The sequence below is a fragment of the Panulirus ornatus genome, chromosome 3, assembly GCF_036320965.1.
Source record: "Panulirus ornatus isolate Po-2019 chromosome 3, ASM3632096v1, whole genome shotgun sequence".
Taxonomy (NCBI): domain Eukaryota; kingdom Metazoa; phylum Arthropoda; class Malacostraca; order Decapoda; family Palinuridae; genus Panulirus; species Panulirus ornatus.
Window position 1 is genome coordinate 36,047,595 of NC_092226.1, and position 24,489 is coordinate 36,072,083.

At 41.5% G+C, this 24,489-nt stretch overlaps 1 protein-coding gene across 2 annotated transcripts in view; it reads right to left on the reverse strand.

Moving 5' to 3' along the window:
* LOC139762188 (cell adhesion molecule 1-like) overlaps nt 1-24,489 on the reverse strand; it is a 440,794-nt gene that overhangs the window by 86,094 nt on the left and 330,211 nt on the right. For both annotated transcript variants that reach the window (XM_071686834.1, XM_071686835.1), the window contains exon 6: nt 21,215-21,351. In XM_071686834.1, coding sequence (XP_071542935.1) covers nt 21,215-21,351 — 137 coding nt within the window. The remainder of the gene's footprint in view (nt 1-21,214; nt 21,352-24,489) is intronic.

A 24,489-nucleotide genomic window follows, 5' to 3' on the forward strand; every position in this document is an offset into this window, starting at 1 on the left:
GATGTGAGTTTAAACAAAGAAAAATATGAGGTAGTGAAGTGTTTTAGATACCTGGAAGAGGACATGACAGCAAATAGAACCATGGAGGCTGTAGTGAATCATAGGGTGGGGAAGGGCATGAAAGTTCTGGGAGTGTTGAAGAATGTGGAAAGAGATAATGCTATTTGGGAAGACAAAAATGGGTGCATTAAAAGGAATAGTGGTCTCAACAATATCATATGGATGCTAGGCATGGGCTATATAAAAGGCTGTGTGGAGGAGGGTGGATGTTTGCAAATGAAAAGTCCAAAGGAGGGTATGTGGTGAGGTGGTTTGAATAAGAAACAAAATGGTAAGAATGATGTATGGTAACTAAAAGCATGTGGTTGAGAAAGCTAAAGAGGGTGTGGTGAAATGGTTTGGACATTTGAAAAGGGTGAGGGAGGAAAGGTTGACAAAGAGAATATATGAGTCAGAAGTGAAGGGAACAAGAAGAACAAGGAAACCAGGCTGGAGATGGAAGGATGGAGTTGACAAGATTTTGAGTGATTGTGGCCTAAACATAAAGAAATATGAAAAGTATGCACTGCATAAAATGCACTGGAATGATGTGGTATTTCAAGGGTTACATACTGTCAATGGATTGAATCAGAGCAATGAAGGACCCAGGGCAAACCATGGAAAGATCTGTGGGGCTTGGTTGTGGATAGAGAATTGCAGGTTCTGTGCATTACACGACAGCCAGAGAATGGATGCGATAGGATGAGATCATTGTTTGTCTGTTCCTGGAATTAAAGTGGGAAATAGCAGTCAAGTATACAGATATAGATTTATTAATCTTTTTTTATTATACTTGATCACCTTTTTCCTGTGTCAGCGAAGTAGTACCTGGTAACTGATGAAGAATGGCCCATCCACTCTTATATACATAAATGCCCATACACACACATATACATATCAACATATACATATATACACATGTACAATTTCATACTTGCTTGCCTTCATCCATTCCTGGCGCTAACTGCTCCACAGGAAACAGCATCGTTACTCCCTGCTTCAGCGAGGTTGCGCCAGGAAAAGACAAAAAAAAAGTCACATTCGTTCACACTGTCTCTAGCTGTCACGTGCAATGCACCGAAACCACAGCTCCCTATCCACATCCATGTTTCACATGCCCTGGTTCAGTCCACTGACAGCACGTAGACCCCAGTATATCACATTATTCTAATTCACACTATTCCTTGAATGCCTCTAACCCTCCTGTATGTTCAGGCCCTGATCAGAAAAAATCTTTTTCACTCCATCCTTCCACATCCAATTTGGTCTCCCACTTCTCCTTGTTCCCTCCACCTCTGACACACATATCCTCTTTGTCAATCTTTCCTCACTCATTCTCTCCAAATGTCCAAACCACTTCAAAACACTCTCTTCTACTCTCTCAACCACACTCTTTTCATTTCTACACATCTCTCATACCCTTTCATTACTTACCATCTCATACCACACATTATCCTTACACACATAATTTCCAACACATCCACCCTCCTCCGTACAACCCTATCTGTAGCCCATGCCTCACAACCATATAATATTGATGAAACTACTATTCCTTCAAACACACCCATTTTTGCTCTCCAAGATAATGCTCTCTCCTCCCACACATTCTTCATCGCTCCCAGAACCTTCGCCCCTCCCCAACCCTGGGGCAAACTTCTGCTTCCATGGTTCCATTCACTGCTAAGTCCACTCCCAGATATCTATAACACTTCACTTCCTCCAATTTTTCTTCATTTAAAGTTACAGCCCAATTAACATGTCCCTCAACCCTACTAAATCTAATAACCTTGCTGTTATTCACATTTCCTCTCAACTTTCTCCTTTCACACACTTTTCCAAGTTCAATCAACAACTGCAGTTTCCCACTCAAATCAGCCACTAGAGCTGTATCATCGGAGAACAACAACTGACTCACTTCCCAGGCCCTCTCATCCCCAACAGACTGCATACTCATCCCTTTCTCCAAAACTCTTGCATTTACCTCCCTAACCACCCCATACATAAATAAATCAAACCACCATGGGGACATAAGAAACCCTGCTGCAGACCAACCTTCACTGGGAACCAATCACTTCCTCTCTTCCTACTTGTACGCATGCCTTACATCCTTAGTAAAAACTTTTCACTGCTTCTAGCAGCTTACGTCCCACACCATATTCTCTTAAGACCCTCCAAAAAGCATCTTTATCAACCCTATCATATGCCTTCTCCAGATACATAAATGCTACATACAAATCCAATTGCTTTTCTAAGTATTTCTCATACATTCTTCACAGCAAACATCTGATCCACATATCCTCTACCACTTCTGAAACCAAACTACTCCTCCCCAATCTCATGCTCTGCACATGCCTTCACCCTCTCAATCATTACCTTCCCATACAATTTTCCAGGAATACTCAACAAACTTATGGCTATGTAGTTTGAACACTCCCCTTTATCCCCTTTGCTTTTGTACACTGGCACTATGCATGCATTCTGCCAATCCTCAGACACTTCACTATGATCCATACATACAGTGAATATCCTTACCAACCAATCAACAAAACAGTCACCCCTTTTCTTAATAAATTCTACTACAATACCATCCAAATCCGCCACCTAGCCAGATTTCATCTTCTGCAAAACTATCGCTACCTCTTCTCTCTTAACCAAACCATTCTCCCTGACCCTCTCATTTTGCACACCACCCCATCCAAAACACCATACATCTGCCACTCTATCATCAAAAACATTCAACAACCCTTCAAAATACTCACTCCATCTCCTTCTCACTTCATCACTACCTGGTATTTCTTTCCCCCTTGCTCCCTTCACCGAGGTACCCATTTGCTTTCATCTTACACACATTATTTACCTCCTTATAAAACATCTTTTACTCTCCCTCAAGTTTAATGATACTCTTTCACACCAGCTCTCATTTGCCCTCCTTTTCAACCCTTGCACCTTCCACTTAACCTCCTGATCTCCCAGTCATTTGCATTCCTTCCTTGTACGTGTTGTCCAAATGCCTCTCTTTTCTCTTTCTCTAACAACTTTACTTCTTCATCCTACCACTCACTACCCTTTCTGATCTGCCCACCTCCCACCTTTCTCACGCCACATCATTTGTTCTCACCTTTTGCCATCTACACTCAATCTCTCTGGATACTTCCTCACACAAGTCTCCTTTCCAAGCTCACTTACTCTCACCACTCTCTTCTCCCCAACCATTTTTATTCTTTTTTGAAAACCTCTACAAATCTTCGCCTTCGCCTCCACAAGATAGTGATCACACTAGTGTGAGGAAGTACCAAAAGAGATTGAGTGTAGAATGGCAAAAGAGGAGAGCAAATGATATGAGGGTAGTGGGTAAGGAATAGGACTCAATTATGGAAGCAGTGATGGCTTGTACAAAAGATGCATGAGGCATGAGAAAGGTGGGAGGTGGGCAGATTAGAAAGGGTATTGAGAAGTGGGTTGAAGAAATTGTTAGGGAGAGAAAAAAGACGCATTGGGATGATACTTGCAAGGAAGGAGTGCAAATGACTGGGCAACGTATAAAAGAAAGCAACAGTAGATCAAGAGAAAGGTGCAAGGGTTGAAAAAGAGGCCAAATGAGAGTTGGGGTGAGAGAGTTTCATTAAACTTTAGGAAGAATAAAAAGACGTTTTTTGAAGGCGGTAAATAATGTGCATTAGATGAGAACAAATAGGAATATCAGTGAAGGGGGATAGTGGGGAAATAATAACAGGTAGTGATGAAGTGAGAAGAAGGTGCAGTGAGTATTTTGAAAGTCTGTTGAATAAGTTCGATGATAGAGTGGCAGATGTAGGGTTTTTGGTCAGGGCGGTGTGCGAAGTGAGAGGGTCAGGGAGAATGATTTGGTTGGAAGAGAAGAGGTAGTGAAAGCTTTGCAGATGATGAAATCCATCAAGGGGGTGGGTTTGAATGGTATTCCATTGGAATTTATTAAAAAAAAAAGGGGGGGGGGGTGACTGTGGTGTTGACTGGTTGGTAAGGATATTCAATGTATGTATAGATCATGGTGAGGTGCATGAGGATTGGTGGAATGCATGCATAGTGCCAATGCACAAAGGCAAAGGGGATAAAGGTGAGTGTTCAAACTACAGAGGCATACGTTTGTTGAGTATTCCTGGGAAAGTATATGGGATGGTATTGACTGAGAGGGTGAAGGTATGTACAGAGCATCAGACTGGGGAAGAGCAGTGTGGTTTTAGAAGTTGTAAAGGATGTGTGGATCAGGTGTTTGTGAGAAATACTTAGATAAACAGATGGATTTGTATGTAGCATTTATGGATCTAGAGAGAGCATATGATAGAGATGCTTTGTGGAAGGCCTTGAGAGTAAATGGTGTGGGAGATAAGTTTCTAGAAGCAGTGAAAAATTTTACCAACGATATAAGGCATGTGTACGAGTAGGAAGGGAGGAGAGTGATTGGTTCCCAGTGAATGTCAGTCTGCGGCAGGGGCATGTGATGTCCCCATGGTTGTTTAATCTGTTTATGGATGGGATGATTAGGGAGGTAAATGCAAGAGTTTTGGAGAATGAGGCGAGTATGCAGTCTGCTGGGGATGAGAGGGCCTGGAAAGTGAGTCAGTTGTTGTTTGTCGATGATACAGCTCTAGTGACTGATCCGAGTTAAAAAGTGAAGAAGTTGGTGACTGATTTTGGAAAAGTGTGTGTGAAAAGAGAAAGTTGAGAGTAAATGTGAATAAGAGCAAAGTTATTAGGTTCAGTTGGGTTGAGGGACAAGTTAATTAGGATGTAAGTTTGAATGGAGAAAAACTGGAGGAAGTGAGTGTTTTAGACTTCTGGGAGTGGACTTAGCAATGAATGGATCCATGGAAGAAGTGTCACAGGGCGGGGGAGGGGCAAAGGTTCTGGGAGCAATGAAGAATGTGTGGAAGGTGAGGATGTTATCTTGGAGAGCAAAAATGGGTTTGTTTGAAGGAACAGTAGTTACAACAATATCATATAATTGCAAGGCATGGGCTATAGATAGGGTTGTACGGAGGAGGGTGGATGTGTTGGAAATGAAATGTTTGAGGATAATATGTGGTGTGAGGTGGTCTGATCGAGTAAGTAATGAAAAGGTAAGAGGGATGTATTAATAAAAAGAGTGTAATTGAGAGAGAGGAGGGTGTGTTGAAATGGTTTGGGCGTATGGATAGAATGAGTGAGGAAAGACTGAGAGAGAGGATATATGTGTCAGAGGTGGAGGGAACAAGGATAAGCGGGAGACCAAACTGGAGGTGGAAGGATTATGTGAAAAAGATTTTAAGCGAGCAGGGCCTGAACATACAGGAGGGTGAGGGTCGTGCAAGGAATGGTGTGAATTGGAACACTGTGGTATACTGGGGTCAATGTGCTGTCAATGGACTGAACCAGGGCATGTGAAATGTCTGGGTCAAACCATGGAAAGGTCTGTAGGACCTGGATGTGGATAGAGAGCTCTGGTTTTAGTGCATTAAACATGACAGATAGAGACTGAGTATGAACAAATGTGGCTGAAGCAGGGAGTAGCAATGCTGTTTCCTGTGGGACAGGGTAGCGCCAGGAATGGGTGAAGGCAAACAAGTATGAATACGTACATGCGTATACATGTCTGTGTATGTATATATGTTATGTATATTCATATATTATTTCATGTGTGGCAGGGTGGCGATGGGAATGAAAAAAGGCAGACAGTATGAATTATGTACATGTGTATATATGTATATGTCTGTGTGTGTATATATATGTATACGTTGAGATGTATAGGTATGTATATTTGCGTGTGTGGATGTGTATGTGGGTGGGTTGGGCCATTCTTTCGTCTGTTTCCTTGCGCTACCTCGCTAACGTGGGAGACAGCGACAAAGCAAAATCTAAAATATATAATATATTTATATGTATGTATATATGTGTATATATGTATATGAGTGGATGGGCCATTCTTGGTCTGTTTACTGGTGCTACCTCGCTGATGCAGGAAACAGCAATTTAGATAAAAAAATATGCTTATCAAAAAAATAATTATTAATATATCTATGGTACTACTTTGAATAATTGAAACTAATAAATTAATCCATATACTAAAAATCCAGGTAAAGATAAAGTACTTTGCCTCATTCAAGGCACAACATTTGCTCACAAGTCTATTCTATTACTATGAGTGAAATAAGATGAATCTATTCTCAAGAAGCTTGTTGAATGAAAATTTTTGAACATTTGACAATTCTGAATTAGGTCACTCTTAACCTCTATTCTAAGCTAAAGATTTAAGTTGCTTGGCTGGCTCTCATAGGTTTTTGTTTCTCAGTCCAGGACTCATTTGGTGGTTCACCTCTATACTCTCTCCATTTGATCTATGTCACTCTACAATTAAGGTGACCAAAACTGAATCTTGATATTCAAGCAAGAGACACACTGGTGACTCGTGTGTGTGTGTGTGTGTGTGTGTGTGTGTGTGTCTGTGTGTGTGTGTGTGTCTGTGTGTGTGTGTGTGTGTCTGTGTGTGTGTGTGTGTGTCTGTGTGTGTGTGTGTGTCTGTGTGTGTGTGTGTGTGTGTCTGTGTGTGTGTGTGTGTGTGTCTGTGTGTGTGTGTGTGTGTGTCTGTGTGTGTGTGTGTGTGTGTCTGTGTGTGTGTGTGTGTGTGTCTGTGTGTGTGTGTGTGTGTGTGTGTGTGTGTGTCTGTGTGTGTGTGTGTCTGTGTGTGTGTGTGTGTCTGTGTGTGTGTGTGTGTCTGTGTGTGTGTGTGTGTGTCTGTGTGTGTGTGTGTGTGTCTGTGTGTGTGTGTGTGTGTCTGTGTGTGTGTGTGTGTGTCTGTGTGTGTGTGTGTGTGTCTGTGTGTGTGTGTGTGTGTCTGTGTGTGTGTGTGTGTGTCTGTGTGTGTGTGTGTGTGTCTGTGTGTGTGTGTGTGTGTCTGTGTGTGTGTGTGTGTCTGTGTGTGTGTGTGTGTCTGTGTGTGTGTGTGTGTCTGTGTGTGTGTGTGTGTCTGTGTGTGTGTGTGTGTCTGTGTGTGTGTGTGTGTCTGTGTGTGTGTGTGTGTCTGTGTGTGTGTGTGTGTCTGTGTGTGTGTGTGTGTCTGTGTGTGTGTGTGTGTCTGTGTGTGTGTGTGTGTCTGTGTGTGTGTGTGTGTCTGTGTGTGTGTGTGTGTCTGTGTGTGTGTGTGTCTGTGTGTGTGTGTGTCTGTGTGTGTGTGTGTCTGTGTGTGTGTGTGTCTGTGTGTGTGTGTGTCTGTGTGTGTGTGTGTCTGTGTGTGTGTGTGTCTGTGTGTGTGTGTCTGTCTGTGTGTGTGTGTCTGTCTGTGTGTGTGTGTGTCTGTCTGTGTGTGTGTGTCTGTCTGTGTGTGTGTGTGTCTGTGTGTGTGTGTGTCTGTGTGTGTGTGTGTCTGTGTGTGTGTGTGTCTGTGTGTGTGTGTGTCTGTGTGTGTGTGTGTCTGTGTGTGTGTGTGTCTGTGTGTGTGTGTGTCTGTGTGTGTGTGTGTCTGTGTGTGTGTGTGTCTGTGTGTGTGTGTGTCTGTGTGTGTGTGTGTCTGTGTGTGTGTGTGTCTGTGTGTGTGTGTGTCTGTGTGTGTGTGTGTCTGTGTGTGTGTGTGTCTGTGTGTGTGTGTGTCTGTGTGTGTGTGTGTCTGTGTGTGTGTGTGTCTGTGTGTGTGTGTGTCTGTGTGTGTGTGTGTCTGTGTGTGTGTGTGTCTGTGTGTGTGTGTGTCTGTGTGTGTGTGTGTCTGTGTGTGTGTGTGTCTGTGTCTGTGTGTGTCTGTGTCTGTGTGTGTCTGTGTCTGTGTGTGTCTGTGTCTGTCTGTGTCTGTGTCTGTCTGTGTCTGTGTCTGTCTGTGTCTGTGTCTGTCTGTGTCTGTGTCTGTGTGTGTGTCTGTGTCTGTGTGTGTGTCTGTGTGTGTGTCTGTGTGTGTGTCTGTGTGTGTGTGTCTGTGTGTGTGTGTCTGTGTCTGTGTGTCTGTGTCTGTGTGTCTGTGTCTGTGTGTCTGTGTGTGTGGTGGGGGGTGGGGGGGGGGGTGGGGGGGGGGGGGGGGGGGGCAGTCCAACTTGTAAGTCCATGAATTGTTTGCCCTTCTAACTGCTTATGTCCTGATCATCAATAATTATTGCAACTACCTATTTTCTATTTTTCATCATTCATCTTTATTAATTCAAAAGAAATCATACTGCAGTTTGCCTTTTTGTTTTTCATACCAATGAGAAATCATACTGCAGTTTGCCTTTTTGTTTTTCATTTTTTTTTTTCTGCTTTGTCGCTGTTTCCCGCATTTGCGAGGTAGTGCAAGGAAACAGAGGAAAGAAATGGCCCAACCCACCCCCATACACATGTATATACATATGTCCACACATGCAAATATACATACCTACACAGCTTTCCATGGTTTACCCCAGACGCTTCACATGCCCTGATTCAATCCACTGACAGCACGTCAACCCCGGTATACCACATCGATCCAATTCACTCTATTCCTTGCCCTCCTTTCACCCTCCTGCATGTTCAGGCCCCGATCACACAAAATCTTTTTCACTCCATCTTTCCACCTCCAATTTCATCTCCCACTTCTCCTCGTTCCCTCCACCTCCAACACATATATCCTCTTGGTCAATCTTTCCTCACTCATTCTCTCCATGTGCCCAAACCATTTCAAAACACCCTCTTCTGCTCTCTCAACCACGCTCTTTTTATTTCCACACATCTCTCTTACCCTTACGTTACTTACTCGATCAAACCACCTCACACCACACATTGTCCTCAAACATCTCATTTCCAGCACATCCATCCTCCTGCGCACAACTCTATCCATAGCCCACGCCTCGCAACCATACAACATTGTTGGAACCACTATTCCTTCAAACATACCCATTTTTGCTTTCCGAGATAATGTTCTCGACTTCCACACATTCTTCAAGGCTCCCAGGATTTTTGCCCCCTCCCCCACCCTATGATCCACTTCCGCTTCCATGGTTCCATCCGCTGCCAGATCCACTCCCAGATATCTAAAACACTTTACTTCCTCCAGTTTTTCTCCATTCAAACTTATCTCCCAATTGACTTGACCCTCAACCCTACCGTACCTAATTACCTTGCTCTTATTCCCATTTACTCTTAACTTTCTTCTTTCACACACTTTACCAAACTCAGTCACCAGCTTCTGCAGTTTCTCACATTAATCAGCCACCAGCGCTGTATCATCAGCGAACAACAACTGACTCACTTCCCAAGCTCTCTCATCCCCAACAGACTTCATACTTGCCCCTCTTTCCAAAACTCTTGCATTCACCTCCCTAACAACCCCATCCATAAACAAATTAAACAACCATGGAGACAATACACACCCCTGCCGCAAACCTACATTCATTGAGAACCAATCACTTTCCTCTCTTCCTACACGTACACATGCCTTACATCCTCGATAAAAACTTTTCACTGCTTCTAACAACTTGCCTCCCACACCATATATTCTTAATACCTTCCACAGAGCATCTCTATCAACTCTATCATACGCCTTCTCCAGATCCATAAATGCTACATACAAATCCATTTGCTTTTCTAAGTATTTCTCACATACATTCTTCAAAGCAAACACCTGATCCACACATCCTCTACCACTTCTGAAACCACACTGCTCTTCCCCATTCTGATGCTCTGTACATGCCTTCACCCTCTCAATCAATACCCTCCCATATAATTTACCAGGAATAGTCAACAAACTTATACCTCTGTAATTTGAGCACTCACTCTTATCCCCTTTGCCTTTCTACAATGGCACTATGCACGCATTCCGCCAATCCTCAGGCACCTCACCATGAGTCATACATACATTAAATAACCTTACCAACCAGTCAATAATACAGTCACCCCCTTTTTTAATAAATTCCACTGCAATACCATCCAAACCTGCTGCCTTGCCAGCTTTCATCTTCTGCAAAGCTTTTACTACCTCTTCTCTGTTTACCAAATCATTTTCCCTAACCCTCTCACTTTGCACACCACCTCAACCAAAACACCCTATATCTGCCACTCTATCATCAAACACCTTCAACAAACCTTCAAAATACTCACTCCATCTCCTTCTCACATCACCACTACTTGTTATCACCTCCCCATTTGCGCCCTTCACTGAAGTTCCCATTTGCTCCCTTGTCTTATGCACTTTATTTACCTCCTTCCAGAACATCTTTTTATTCTCCCTAAAATTTAATGATACTCTCTCACCCCAACTCTCATTTGCCCTCTTTTTCACCTCTTGCACCTTTCTCTTGACCTCCTGTCTCTTTCTTTTATACATCTCCCACTCAATTGCATTTTTCATACCAATGAGTTAATCTCTGCACTTATTGATAATAAAATTCATTTGCCATCTGTGAGCCCAGTTTAGTTTGTCTATATCCATATGAAACTGCAGATATTCAATTTCATTATCTTACAATACAGCCCATTATCAGATAATTAATATCTATGAAACAGAGAACCACTCCTAAAATTGATCCTTGTGGCATACCACTTGATACTTTTAACCATTCTGAGGTCTGACCATTAATCACTACCTCTTGCTAATGATAGGTCAGTTAACCAAATTCTAAACCACCAAAGTACAATCACAATTTTGTGAAAAATCAAGCTCAAAATCTTTTATTTAGCAGTGGTTCACACTCTTATCTCGAATGATATTTTTCAAAAGTTTATCAACTACAGACATTAAGCTAACTGGATGATAATTTCCAAGCAGTGATTATTTACCTTCCTTGAAAATCTGTTACATCAGCAAGCTTCCATTCATATTTCTCAGTAACAAGTGAACTTACTGAGAAGAGTAGGCAAAGGTTTAACTAATTCTTTGCCTCTTTCAGTGTCCATACATAAAATGTATCTGGGCCTGCCATTTTACCTATTCTAATTTTATTTACTGTTGATAGTATACCTTCAACTCATAAAAATGTCACAAAACATTTCTCTATCTGAGCAATGGAACTAGATTTGGGATATGGTCTTCAATCATAAAGATAGACATAAAAAAATGATTCAAAATCTTTGCTATGGTTTCACTAACATAACTCACCATTTTCTGTCATTTATGGATGAAACGACTGTGTACTGACTCTTTTGCTTCTAACATATCCATAAAACTCCTTAGGGTTTCTTTACTATTCACATTGATGTACAAGTCGCTCAGTTTCTCCAATCAGATTTACATAATTTTCTCTATCATGCTGGGTACTGGTCTTTGATTTTCTTAAGGTGTTGCTTTCCTACACAACAGGTATCTTTCTTTGTCATCATTCCATCATTCTGACTTTACTTTGGGAAAAAAAACTGCAAACTGGCAAATATGTTCTATCCACTGCTTTGAATGTTTTACTGAAGCTTCCAAGCTACATTCATATAATTTTCATTTATGATAACCCAAGTGTCCCTGTTAACATTGATGTGAAAAGCTTCAAAATCTGTAAATCTAATCTTTTTTTCTCTCTTTCATGCTGACCAGCATTACAGGCAAAGTAAGAAATTACCTCAAGATTAACCTGCAGGCAATCAGTTGCACTAAACTGATCTTCAACACAATTAACAAGATCTTCATTTGAAGCTAAGACCAAAACTAATGTTTCTGTCTCAAGTAGATTTTTTTCAATTAATTATATTAGGGTATCATCAGTGCAACTTTAAGTACAGCCCAGCTACTGGAAAGCATTTCTCCCTACTTAGGATATGGCATGTTAAAACCTCTCACTATGACTGAGCTGTAATCATTAATTTCTGTTATCTGATTGTAAAATCTTTCATATACCTCTAAAGACTACGCTTGGGCCTCTAACCTAATCCTACATTTATTTTCTTATGAAACTTATCTGATCTCAACAAACATTGAGTCTATTTATCAACAGCTACATAATCTTTCAGCACAGGCTTTAGATGAACTTTAACAATCTATCTATACCTCTGACGCCCATTCCCTCACATACACCATTCCATGCATTCTTCCTGTTTCTCTCCCTCCAGTGTGCCTCTACCCTATTTACCCATGTCACAGGTAGTCTTCCACTCATACCAACCCCTTTAATGGTACTATCATACTCTCTCCTTGTAAACCACCGCATTGTATTACTTTTCACCCATTCTACCACTCCACAATTCATCCCTTTGCATTCCTTGCCATACCACATCTCTTATACATCCTTTCATTCCCATTTTCATTCCATCTAGTCACACCACATGTTCTTCTCTAATAGCTCATTTTGACAGCCTGGATTCTTGATATCTGTGCCTCATTCCAAATCCATGTTTTGGCTGCAAAGGTCAGGGTTGGGAGGACTATGCTGTCCCTTAATCCTCTCTTCACTTCCATATTACACCTCTACCCTTCGTTAATCTATTAAGGAACCCAATGATCTCTTCTACCATGTACTGCTCTCTCTCTTATCTCTCCTTCCATGTCACCACACTTAACCAAGACAACTCCCAGATACTTAAAATTCCATCACTTTTTCCAGTCTCCCCCCCCATATCCACAGTACAATTTAGTATACTTTCTTCTTTCACTCGGTATGGATTTAAAAAATCCATACTTTCATTCAATTTCCTTTCAAACACCATTACTTTAATTGCATCTACCTTCAGTCTCCTCCCCTTACACATATTATAAAACTGCAACTCCTCTTCACCCTCCACAAACAACACAGTATCATCTACGAACAAGCTTACCAACAGCAACCAAATCTCTAAACCATGCTCCATCTCTGCATCCCTTTTCCCTAGTGGTAATTCAACGAAGTGCAAAATACCACTTACATACATCATTTCACCATCATTGACTATATATCCATGAGTTCAACACACTGACCAAAAAAATACCACATGGTAACTGATGCTGCCCACTAGTTGCACCAAGCTCTCCCTACAATGATGCATCAGGATACATGTGAAATGCACACCAGCAAATTCAAACTGTCAAAAATATCCAATTTATCCATTTCTACCATAAAATTACGAGCATAGCACACATTCCGTACGTATAAAAATAAAAATAAAAAATGAGAAAAATAATGCAATTGTTCTTTTTTTTTTTTTAAATACTTGATCACCATTTCCTGTGTCCATGAGGAAGCACCAGAAACACACACTCACATCTATCCTCTAGCTGTCATATGCAATGCACCAAAACCACTGCCCCCCTATCCATAACCAAGCTCCACAGACTTTCCTATGATTCCCCTTGCTGCTTCACATGCACTGGTTCAGTCCACTGTCAGCATGTCAAATATTGTATATTGTCGATGAGAGAGCTTGGGAGGTGAGTCAGTTGTTGTTCGCTGATGATACAGCGCTGGTGGCTGATTTCGGTGAGAAACTGCAGAAGCTGGTGACTGAGTTTGGTAAAGTGTGTGAAAGAAGAAAGCTGAGAGTAAATAAGAATAAGAGCAAGGTTATTAGGTACAGAAGGGTTGAGGGACAAGCCAATTGGGAGGTAAGTTTGAATGGAGAAAAACTGGAGGAAGTGTAGTGTTTTAGATATCTGGGAGTGGATTTGGCAGCGGATGGAACCATGGAAGCGGAAGTGAATCATAGGATGGGGAGGAGGCGAAAGTTCTGGGAGCGTTGAAAAATGTGTGGAAGTCGAGAACGTTATCTTGGAAAGCAAAAATGGGTATGTTTGAAGGAATAGTGGTTCCAACAATGTTATATGGTTGCAAGGCATGGGCTATAGATAGAGTTGTGCGGAGGAGGGTGGATGTGCTGGAAGTGAGATGTTTGAGGACAATATGTGGTGTGAGGTGGTTTGATCGAGAAAGTAATGAAAGGGTAAGAGAGATGTGTGGTAATAAAAAGAGTGTGGTTGAGAGAGCAGAAGAGGGTGTTTTGAAATGGTTTGGTCACATGGAGAGAATGAGTGAGGAAAGATTGACAAAGAGGAAATATGTGTCGGAGGTGGAGGGAACAAGAAGTGGGAGACCAAATTGGAGGTGGAAAGATGGAGTGAAAAGGATTTTGAGTGATTGGGGCCTGAACATGCAGGAGAGTGAAAGGCATGCAAGGAACAGAGTTAATTGGAATGATGTGGTATACCGGGGTTGACGTGCTGTCAATGGATTGAACCAGGGCATGTGAAGTGTCTGGGGTAAACCATGGAAAGTTTTGTGGGGCCTGGATGTGGAAAGGGAGCTGTGGTTTTGGTGCATTGTACATGACAGCTAGAGACTGAGTGTGAACGAAAGTGGCCTTTGTTTTCTTTTCCTAGCGCTACCTTGTGCACATGTGGGGGCAGGGGTTGTCATTTCATGTGTGGTGGGGTGGCGACGGGAATGAATAAGGGCAGACAGTATGAATTATGTACATGTATATAAATGTATATATCTGTGCGTGTGTATATATGTATAGGTTGAGATGTATAGGTATGTATATGTGGTGTGTGGATGTGTATGTTTATACATATGTATGTAGGTGGGTTGGGTCATTCTTTCGTCTGTTTCCTTTCACTACCTCGCGAATGTGGGAGACAGCAACAAAGTATAATAAAAATTAAAAAAATTATTCCAATTCATTCTATCCCATGCATGCCTTTCAATCTCCTGCATGTTGGGTCCCAATCACTCAAAACCTTTTTCACTCCTTCCTTCCATCTCCAATATGGTCTCCCTCTTCTCATCACCTCCACTTCTGATCCATGTATACTCTTTTAGACCTCTCTTCACTCACTTTCTTTATATTTCTAAACTGTTTCAGCACAAACTCTTAGCTCTCTCAATCATAATGATTTATTCATTTATTTATTTTGCTTTGTCGCTGTCTCCCGCATTAGCGAGGTAGTGCATGGAAACAGACCAAAGAATGGCTCAACCCACTCACATACACATGTATATACATACACGTCCACACACGCACATATACATACCTATACATCTCAACGTATACATACATATACACATACAGACATATACATATATACACATGTACATAATTCATGCAGTCTGCATTCATTCATTCCCAATGCCACCTTGCCACACATGAAATAACGACCCCCTCCCCCCATATGCGCGAGGTAGCACTAGGAAAAGACAACAAAGGCCACATTCGTTCACACTCAATCTCTAGCTGTCATGTAATAATGCACTGAAACCACAGCTCCCTTTCCACATCCAGGAACCACATAACTTTCCATGGTTTACCCCAGACGCTTCACATGCCCTGGTTCAATCCACTGACAGCACATCAACCCCGGTATACCACATCGTTCCAATTCACTCTATTCCTTGCACGCCTTTCACCCTCCTGCATGCTCAGGCCCCGATCACTCAAAATCCTTTTCACTCCATCTTTCCACCTCCAATTTCATCTCCCACTTCTCCTCGTTCCCTCCACCTCCGACACATATATCCTCTTAGTCAATCTTTCCTCACTCATTCTCTCCATGTGACCAAACCATTTCAAAACACCCTCTTCTGCTCTCTCAACCACACTCTTTTTATTATCACACACCTCTCATACCCTGTTATTACTTACTCGATCAAACCACCTCACACCACATATTATCCTCAAACATCTCGTTTCCAGCACATCCACTCTCCTCCGCACAACTCTATCCATAGCCCACGCCTCGCAACCATATAACATTGTCGGAACCACTATTCCTTCACACATACCCATTTTTGCTTTCCGAGATAATGTTCTCGACTTCCACACATTCTTCAACACTCCTAGAACTTTCGCCCCCTCCCCCACCCTATGATTCACTTCCACTTCCATGGTTCCATCCGCTGCCAAATCCACTCACAGATATCTAAAACACTTCACTTCCTCCAGTCTCTCTCCATTCAAACTCACCTCCCAATTGACTTGTCCCTCAACCCTACTGTACCTAATAACCTTGCTCTTATTCACATTTACTCTCAGCTTTCTTCTTTCACACACTTTACCAAACTCAGTCACCAGCTTCTGCAGTTTCTCACACGAATCAGCCACCAGTGCTGTATCATCAGCGAACAACAACTGACTCACTTCCCAAGCTCTCTCATCCAAAACAGATTGCATACTTGCCACTCTTTCCAAAACTCTTGCATTCACCTCCCTAACAACCCCATCCATAGACAAATTTAACAACCATGGAGACATCATGCAACACTGCCGCAAACCTACATTCACTGAGAGCCAATCACTTTCCTCTGTTCCTACATGTACACATGCCTTACATCCTCGATAAAAACTTTTCACTGCTTCTAACAACTTGCCTCCCACACCATATATTCTTAATACCTTCCACAGAGCATCTCTATCAACTCTGTTATGTGCCTTCTCCAGGTCCATAAATGCTACATACAAATCCATTTGCTTTTCTAAGTATTTCTCACATACATTCTTCAAAACACCTGATCCACACATCCTCTACCACTTCTGAAACCACACTGCTCTTCCCCAGTATGATGCTCTGTACATGCCTTTACCTTCTCAATCAATACCCTCCCATATAACTTCCCAGGAATACTCAACAAACTTATACCTCTGTAATTTGAGCACTCACTTTTATCCCCTTTGTCTCTGTACATTGGCACTATGCAAGCATCCCGCCAAGCCTCAGGCACCTCACCATGAGTCATACATACATTAAATAACCTTACCAACCAGTCAACAATAAAGTCACCCCCTTTTTTAATAAATTCCACTGCAATACCATCCAAACCTGCTGCCTTGCCGGATTTCATCTTCCGCAAAGCTTTTACTACCTCTTCTCTGTTTACCAAATCATTTTTCCCAACCCTCTCACTTTGCACACCACCTCAACCAAAACACCCTGTATCTGCCACTCTATCATCAAACACATTCAACAAACCTTCAAAATACTCACTCCATCTCCTTCTCACATCACCACTACTTGTTATCACCTCCCCATTAGCCCCCTTCATTGAAGTTCCCATTTGTTCCATTGTCTTATGCACTTTATTTACCTCCTTTCAAAACATCTTTTTATTCTCCCCAAAATCTAATGATACTCTCTCGCCCCAACTCTCATTTGCCCTCTTTTTCACCTCTTGCCCCTTTCTCTTGACCTCCTGCCTCTTTCCTTCATACATCTCCCACTCATTTGCATTATTTCCCTGCAAAAATCGTCCAAATGCCTCTCTCTTCTCTTTCACTAATAATCAAACTTCTTCATCACACCACTAACTACCCTTTCTAATCTGCCCACCTCCCACGTTTCTCATGCCACAAGCATCTTTTGTGCAAGCCATCACTGCTTCCCTAAATACATCCTATTCCTCCCCAACTCCCCTTATGTCCTTTTGTTCTCACCTTTTTCTATTCTGTACTCAGTCTCTCCTGGTACTTCCTCACACAAGTCTCCTTCCCAAGCTCACTCTCACCACTCTTTTCACCCCAACATTCTCTCTTCTTTTCTGAAAACCTCTACAAATCTTCACCTTTGCCTCCACAAGATAATGATCACATAACCCTCCAGTTGCACCTCTCAGCACATTAACATCCAAAAGTCTCTCTTTCACGCGCCTATCAATTAATACGTAATCCAATAACACTCTCTGGCCATCTCTCCTACTTACATACGTATACTTATGTATACCTCGCTTTTTAAACCAGGTATTCCCAATCACCAGTCCTTTTTCAGCACATAAATCTACAAGCTCTTCATTTCCATTTAGAACACTGAACACCCCATGTACACCAATTATTCCCTCAACTGCCACATTACTCACCTTTGCATTCAAATCACCCATTACTATAACCCAGGCTCGTGCATCAAAACTACTAACACACTCACTCAGCTGCTCTCAAAACACTTGCCTCTCATGATCTTTCTTCTCATGCCCAGGTGCATATGCAACAATAATCACCCATCTCTCTCCATCCACTTTCAGTTTTACCCATATCAATCTAGAGTTTACTTTCTTACACTCTATCACATACTTCCACCACTCCTGTTTCAGGAGTAGTGCTACTCCTTCCCTTGCTCTTGTTCTCTCACTAACCCGATTTTACTCCCAAGACATTCCCAAACCACTCTTCCCCTTTACCCTTGAGCTTCGTTTCACTCAGAGCCTAAACATCCAGGTTCCTTTCCTCAAACATACTACATATATCTCCTTTTTTCTCATCTTGGATACATCCACACACATTTAGACACCCCAATCTGAGCCTTCGAGGAAGATGAGCACTCCCCGCGTGACTCTTTCTTCTGTTTCCCCTTTTTGAAAGTTAAAATACAAGGAGGGGAGGGTTTCCAACCCCCCGCTCCCGTCCCCTTTAATCGCCTTCTACAACACATGAGGAATGTGTGGGTAGCATTCTTTCTCCCCTATCCCCAGGGATAGGGGAGGATATCATACTGATATGGATACCAATACTCTTTCTAACCCTTTTACTACTTGCTCGATCAAAGCACCTCATGCTATATACTGTCCTTAAACATTTCATTTGCAACACATGCAGCCTTCCCAACACATGCTCAACTATAGCCCATGCCTCTTATCCATAAAACATTGTTGGGAGTACTACTTATACCTTCAAACACACCCATTTTTGCCCTCCTAAACATTATTATATACACATTCTTCAATGCTTTCAGAGCCTTTGCTCCTTCACCCACCCAATGGCTCAAGTCTGCTTCCATTTGCAAGCATTTTCACTCCCAGGTACCAAAATTACCTAACTTCCTTTAAAATTTTCTTAATTCCTACTCACACCTAACCTAACTTGTCCCTCTACCCTGATAAACCTAATAACCTTGCTTTATTAACATTTACTCTCAACTCCCTTTTCCAAGCTCACCCTATTCTTATCCATATCATTTCTCTTTTCCAAAAACCTATAAATATCTTCATCAGCTGCCCCTCTCAACACATTCACATACAATTCTCTTTTGCATAACTATCAATTAGTATGTAACCCAATAATGCCCATTGACCATATTTCCAACTCACACACATAAGAAGTATACACCAGAATAACCCTGTCCACACATCATATAAGGAGAGGAAGGTCAGATGTCAGGTCACATAATTAGAGCTCATCTGCTCTCCACAGGGATCAATGAAGTCCTGCCTCACTGCTACCTCTGTGCTTTTAGGGACTTCAACACTTGTGTCTCCCTCACTCTGTCTGAGGATGTCATAAACGAAAGTACTCGGTTTCTTATTTTCTCTTTCCAGTGGTGATTGTGCATATAATTGTGTATGTCCATCTTTTTAAATCAGGGTATTCCCAATCACCAATCCTTTTGCAGCACACAACTCTATATTCTCTTCATTTCCATTCACATTTCTGAATACCCATGCCCCCAATTATACCCTCAACTACCACATTACTCACCTTTGCATTCAAAACAATCATTAATACCCAATCTCTTGCACCAACACTGCAGACATACTCAGTCAGCTGCTCCCAAAACACTCACCTGTCATGATTTATCTTCTCATGGCCAAGTGCACAAGCACTAATAATGACTCATCTATTTTATTCCACTTTCATCTCTACACACAGTCTGGAACTTACTTCCTTACACTTTCACACATTTCCACAACTCTTTCAGCAGTAGTGCCACCACTTTGTCAGCTTTTGCCCTCACACCAACCCGACTTTACTTCTTAGCTATTTCCAAGCCATTCATCTCACCTGCCCTTGAGCCTTCTTTTACTCATAGTCAGATCATCCATGTTCCTTTCCCTAAACATTCAACCTATCTCTCCTTTCTTCTCACCTTGGTTACATCAACACACATTCACACACCCAAGCACTCCCCACTTGGCTCTTTCTTCTGTTTCATCTTTTAGAACTTGGAATGCAAGAAGTGGGTGTTCCATTTCCACACTTCCATCACATTTAGTCATGTTCTATGACAAGCAAGAATATGGAGGTAGAATTGCTTCTCCCCTAACCCATAAATAAACTGGAAAAATAAAATCTTAAACTCCAATGGCTAAAGAAAAAGAAATAGAAGAAAAAGATGATGATGATGAAATCTCATACAGGTGCCAATCAGTCAAGTAAGAAAAAGTCCATAAATCAGGAGGAAAAAAACACACTATCCAAACACACAACTGAACCATATATCCGAGAATAAGCAACCATGTACTTTGTATACATGTGACGTTTGTGATCTTTGGTCAACTGCAATTTGAGAAAATGCATACCTTGAGTCTAAATATCTTGATGTTTGGGTGCAAATTTCCCTCTGCTGGCTGGGCAGTTTACAAGTGATGTTCTGTCTTCAACATTTTGATGGTACCGACCAGATAAATAAAGAAAAAAAAAGGATATGAAAACCCTAAACCAAATACAGCACACTCCTAGCCAGCTGCCTAAGGTGTACCATACTGCATGCATATGGCACCTTTGCAGTCAACAGGTGTCAACACATTAAAATGTGTTTTCATACCACTGTACACGGACTGTTAGAAATAATACCTATCAGATCACAAAGTATCTGCTAAATTTCTCAGACTCGTCTCTCAGCCAGGTGAATTCTTCCTGGCATCTCTCAACTGACTGCTGAGATTCTGACTGCTGTTGTTCACCAACATATGCTCTCTCCAAGTGGACCTAGGTGCCAGACATAACTTAGTAAGAGACTAATGCACTCATTCAAACTCGGTGCTAGTCTTACAATCAAATGCTGGATAACATTCATCTTAGTATCAAAAGAAGAATTAGGAGAGGTCGAGGCTCAGTGGAATCTCCTGGCTCACCATAAGGCCACTTTGCAACTTTAATAAAGTCTTATCAAAATCTACATAATACATAGCCAAGAGTAGAGGATCAATGAGAAGGGTAAGGCATCTGCATGGCTCTTACTTTCAGAGACAACTATCTAAATGTTTTAGCTCTAATCTGGATAATGGTAACATGTTGCCAACTATTGTCAAGTTGGCACTGCTTTGCTTACAATGAAAGTCAAATGCAGAGTTAATGTTCATCATCTAATTGTGAAGGCCACTATACTTAGCTTGTTAGGTTTGGAAAATGGCAACACTCGTGACTGATGAGGAAGACTGGGTACACTATTCATAAAAAAACATGCTGTGGAGGTTAAAATGATATTGACAGTGATCTAAGCCAGTGATTGGCAGATTCTTCAACTGAACTTTTTCACTAAGCATGACTGATGTCCTAAACTGGCATGATGGGCACTTTGAGTCATAACCTGACCTCTCACAAGAATCCAATGGAGAAAAAGAACCCCACTACTAACCTCTTTGTCGTTGATGTACCAAACAAGAATGGCAGCAGGAATAGATGGTGCTGCTGTACAGTTGAGATTGACCATATCTCCATCTCTGTAGTGACCATCTACATCACCCTCAATGCTAGGCTGCTCTTCAGGTATCACTAAGAAAAAACAAAATAAAGATGAAATATTTTAAGTCATCAAAACATTTCTCTATCAAACTTGATAATGGTGTCATCAGTTAGCTCACACTTAATCTTGATTATCCAAATCCAAGTCAGATCTTACATTGCCAAGGACCCAGTTAACCTGATACTGTTATCACATTACGAGTCCTCAAGTTAGTTAAAAAGAAATTTGATAATTCTGAAGTGAATTTCAACTTTTAATGATGCTCTATTACTAAATAATTCATATATAGAGGACTGCTAACATACTGAAAATAATGGTCAACTAACATCACTGTATTCGACATAGTACCACATAATCATGACTGAAAAACTGTGTACCATTGTAATCACCGTCTAGTCTGCAATTTTGATGACTAGGAAGGTAAAAATAGAATAAAAAAGGTAACACAATAAAGTATGTTTCATATTACATCAAAAGAGCACTGTTTACAGCATACGTTAAATGGGGAATAAGGAGGTTTCGTAAAAAAAAACAAGACATATTAATAAAAGTTTCTCTGAGTCAGGCAACTTTAGATTTTTCTTATGATTACAGTACCTGATGGTTAAAAAAATTAGCTAAAGTATGGAACAGGATGGCGAGTGATCTATACCTAGCAGACAGAACTATCATTATATTATGCCTGAAAACTTTACATACATCATTCTCTATAATCAGAAACTAGACATTATGTAATATAATACAGTAAAGCAAAACTGCATCTAAAAGATTACATTCCTGTAATATATTTGTGATAACAACAAAGTTTATCTGAAGTAATGATACTGGTTATCACTAGAATGATGCTGCAACTCCTGAATCCATTTTGTAGGGCCCCTGCAGTTTCAAGGATGCACCCCACTCAGGAAGCAGTGGTAGTTGGTAGGCAGCCACTGATCAGAATGATATATTCCTGGTACTATCTGCATGGCTATCAGGAAGGTGGGTGTCTAGTTTTTCTCCTCTGACCCATGCAGCTGTGTTCTTTTTGCCTCACTCACACATGGACTACTGGCTTTCTCTCCAAACATATGTTCACTCCTTTAACACTTGGCAACACTTACCTAACACAACTCATTCTTCATAACTCTATAGATTTTCCACCAGTGAACACAATGTCTGGTCCTGCCATTTGGCAATATGGTAGGAGTAATAGATAGTTGTAGTAGGTATGAACATTAGGCAGAAGCATGAGGAAGTAGTAGGTAGGAACACAAGGCAGAAACATTAGGTAAAAGTAGTAGGCTGGGACATTAGACACATCAGGTAGAAGCAGTTGGTAGTAACATCAGGCAGGAGCCTCTGGAAACATTACACTGGAGATGCCCTCTGCAAGTGGCCTGCTAAAGGTGAGGCACCAAAGGGTAAGAAAGGGCAATGAAATTCACCAGTTATGGAGATACTTTTGCTGTGGCCACCCCTTTGAGATTGATATGGGTAAAACTGAAAGTGGATGGAGAGAGATGGGTGATTATTGGTGCATATGCACCTGGGCATGAGAAGAAAGATCATGAGAGGCAATTGTTTTGGGAGCAGCTGAATGAGTGTGTTAGTGGTTTTGATGCACAAGACCGGGTTATAGTGATGGGTGATTTGAATGCAAAGGTGAGTAATGTGGCAGTTGAGGGAATAATTGGTATACATGGGGTGTTCAGTGTTGTAAATGGAAATGGTGAAGAGCTTGTAGATTTATGTGCTAAAAAAGGACTGATGATTGGGAATACCTGGTTTAAAAAGAGAGATATACATAAGTATATGTATGTAAGTAGGAGAGATGGCCAGAGAGTGTTATTGGATTACATGTTAATTGACAGGCGCGCGAAAGAGAGACTTTTGGATGTTAATGTGCTGAGAGGTGCAACTGGAGGGATGTCTGATCATTATCTTGTAGAGGCGAAGGTGAAGATTTGTATGGGTTTTCAGAAAAGAAGAGAGAATGTTGGGGTGAAGAGGGTGGTGAGAGTAAGTGAGCTTGGGAAGGAGACTTGTGTGAGGAAGTACCAGGAGAGACTGAATACAGAATGGAAAAAGGTGAGAACAATGGAAGTAAGGGGAGTGGGGGAGGAATGGGATGTATTTAGGGAAGCTGTGATGGCTTGCGCAAAAGATGCTTGTGGCATGAGAAGCGTGGGAGGTGGGTTGATTAGAAAGGGTAGTGAGTGGTGGGATGAAGAAGTAAGATGATTAGTGAAAGAGAAGAGAGAGGCATTTGGACGATTTTTGCAAGGAAAAAATGCAAATGAGTGGGAGATGTATAAAAAGAAAGAGACAGGAGGTCAAGAGAAAGGTGCAAGAGGTGAAAAAGAAGGCAAATGAGAGTTGGGGTGAGAGAGCATCATTAAATTCTAGGGAGAATAAAAAGATGTTCTGGAAGGAGGTAAATAAAGTGCGTAAGACAAGGGAACTTCAGTGAAGGGGGCTAATGGGGAGGTGATAACAAGTGGTGATGTGAGAAGGAGATGGAGTGAGTATTTTGAAGGTTTGTTGAATGTGTTTGATGATAGAGTGGCAGATAAAGGGTGTTTTGGTTGAGGTGGTGTGCAAAGTGAGAGGGTTAGGGAGAATGATTTGGTAAACAGAGAAGAGGTAGTAAAAGCTTTGCGGATGATGAAAGCCGGCAAGGCAGCAGGTTTGGATGGTATTGCAATGGAATTCATTAAAAAAGGGGGTGACTGTACTGTTGACTGGTTGGTAAGGTTATTTAATGTATGTATGATTCATGGTGAGGTGCCTGAGGATTGGCAGAATGCTTCCATAGTGCCATGTACAAAGGCAAAGGGGATAAGAGTGAGTGCTCAAATTACAGAGGTATGAGTTTGTTGAGTATTCCTGGTAAATTATATGAGATGGTATTGATTGGGAGGGTAAAGGCATGTACAAAGCATCAGATTGGGGAAGAGCAGTGTGGTTTCAGAAGTGGTAGAGGATGTGTGGATCAGGTGTTTGCTTTGAAGAATGTATGTGAGAAATACTTAGAAAAGGAAATGGATTTGTATGTAGCATTTATGGATCTGGTGATGGCATATGATAGAGTTGATAGAGATGCTCTGTGGAAGGTATTAAGAATATATGGTGTGGGAAGCAAGTTGTTAGAAGCAGTGAAAAGTTTTTATCGAGGATGTAAGGCA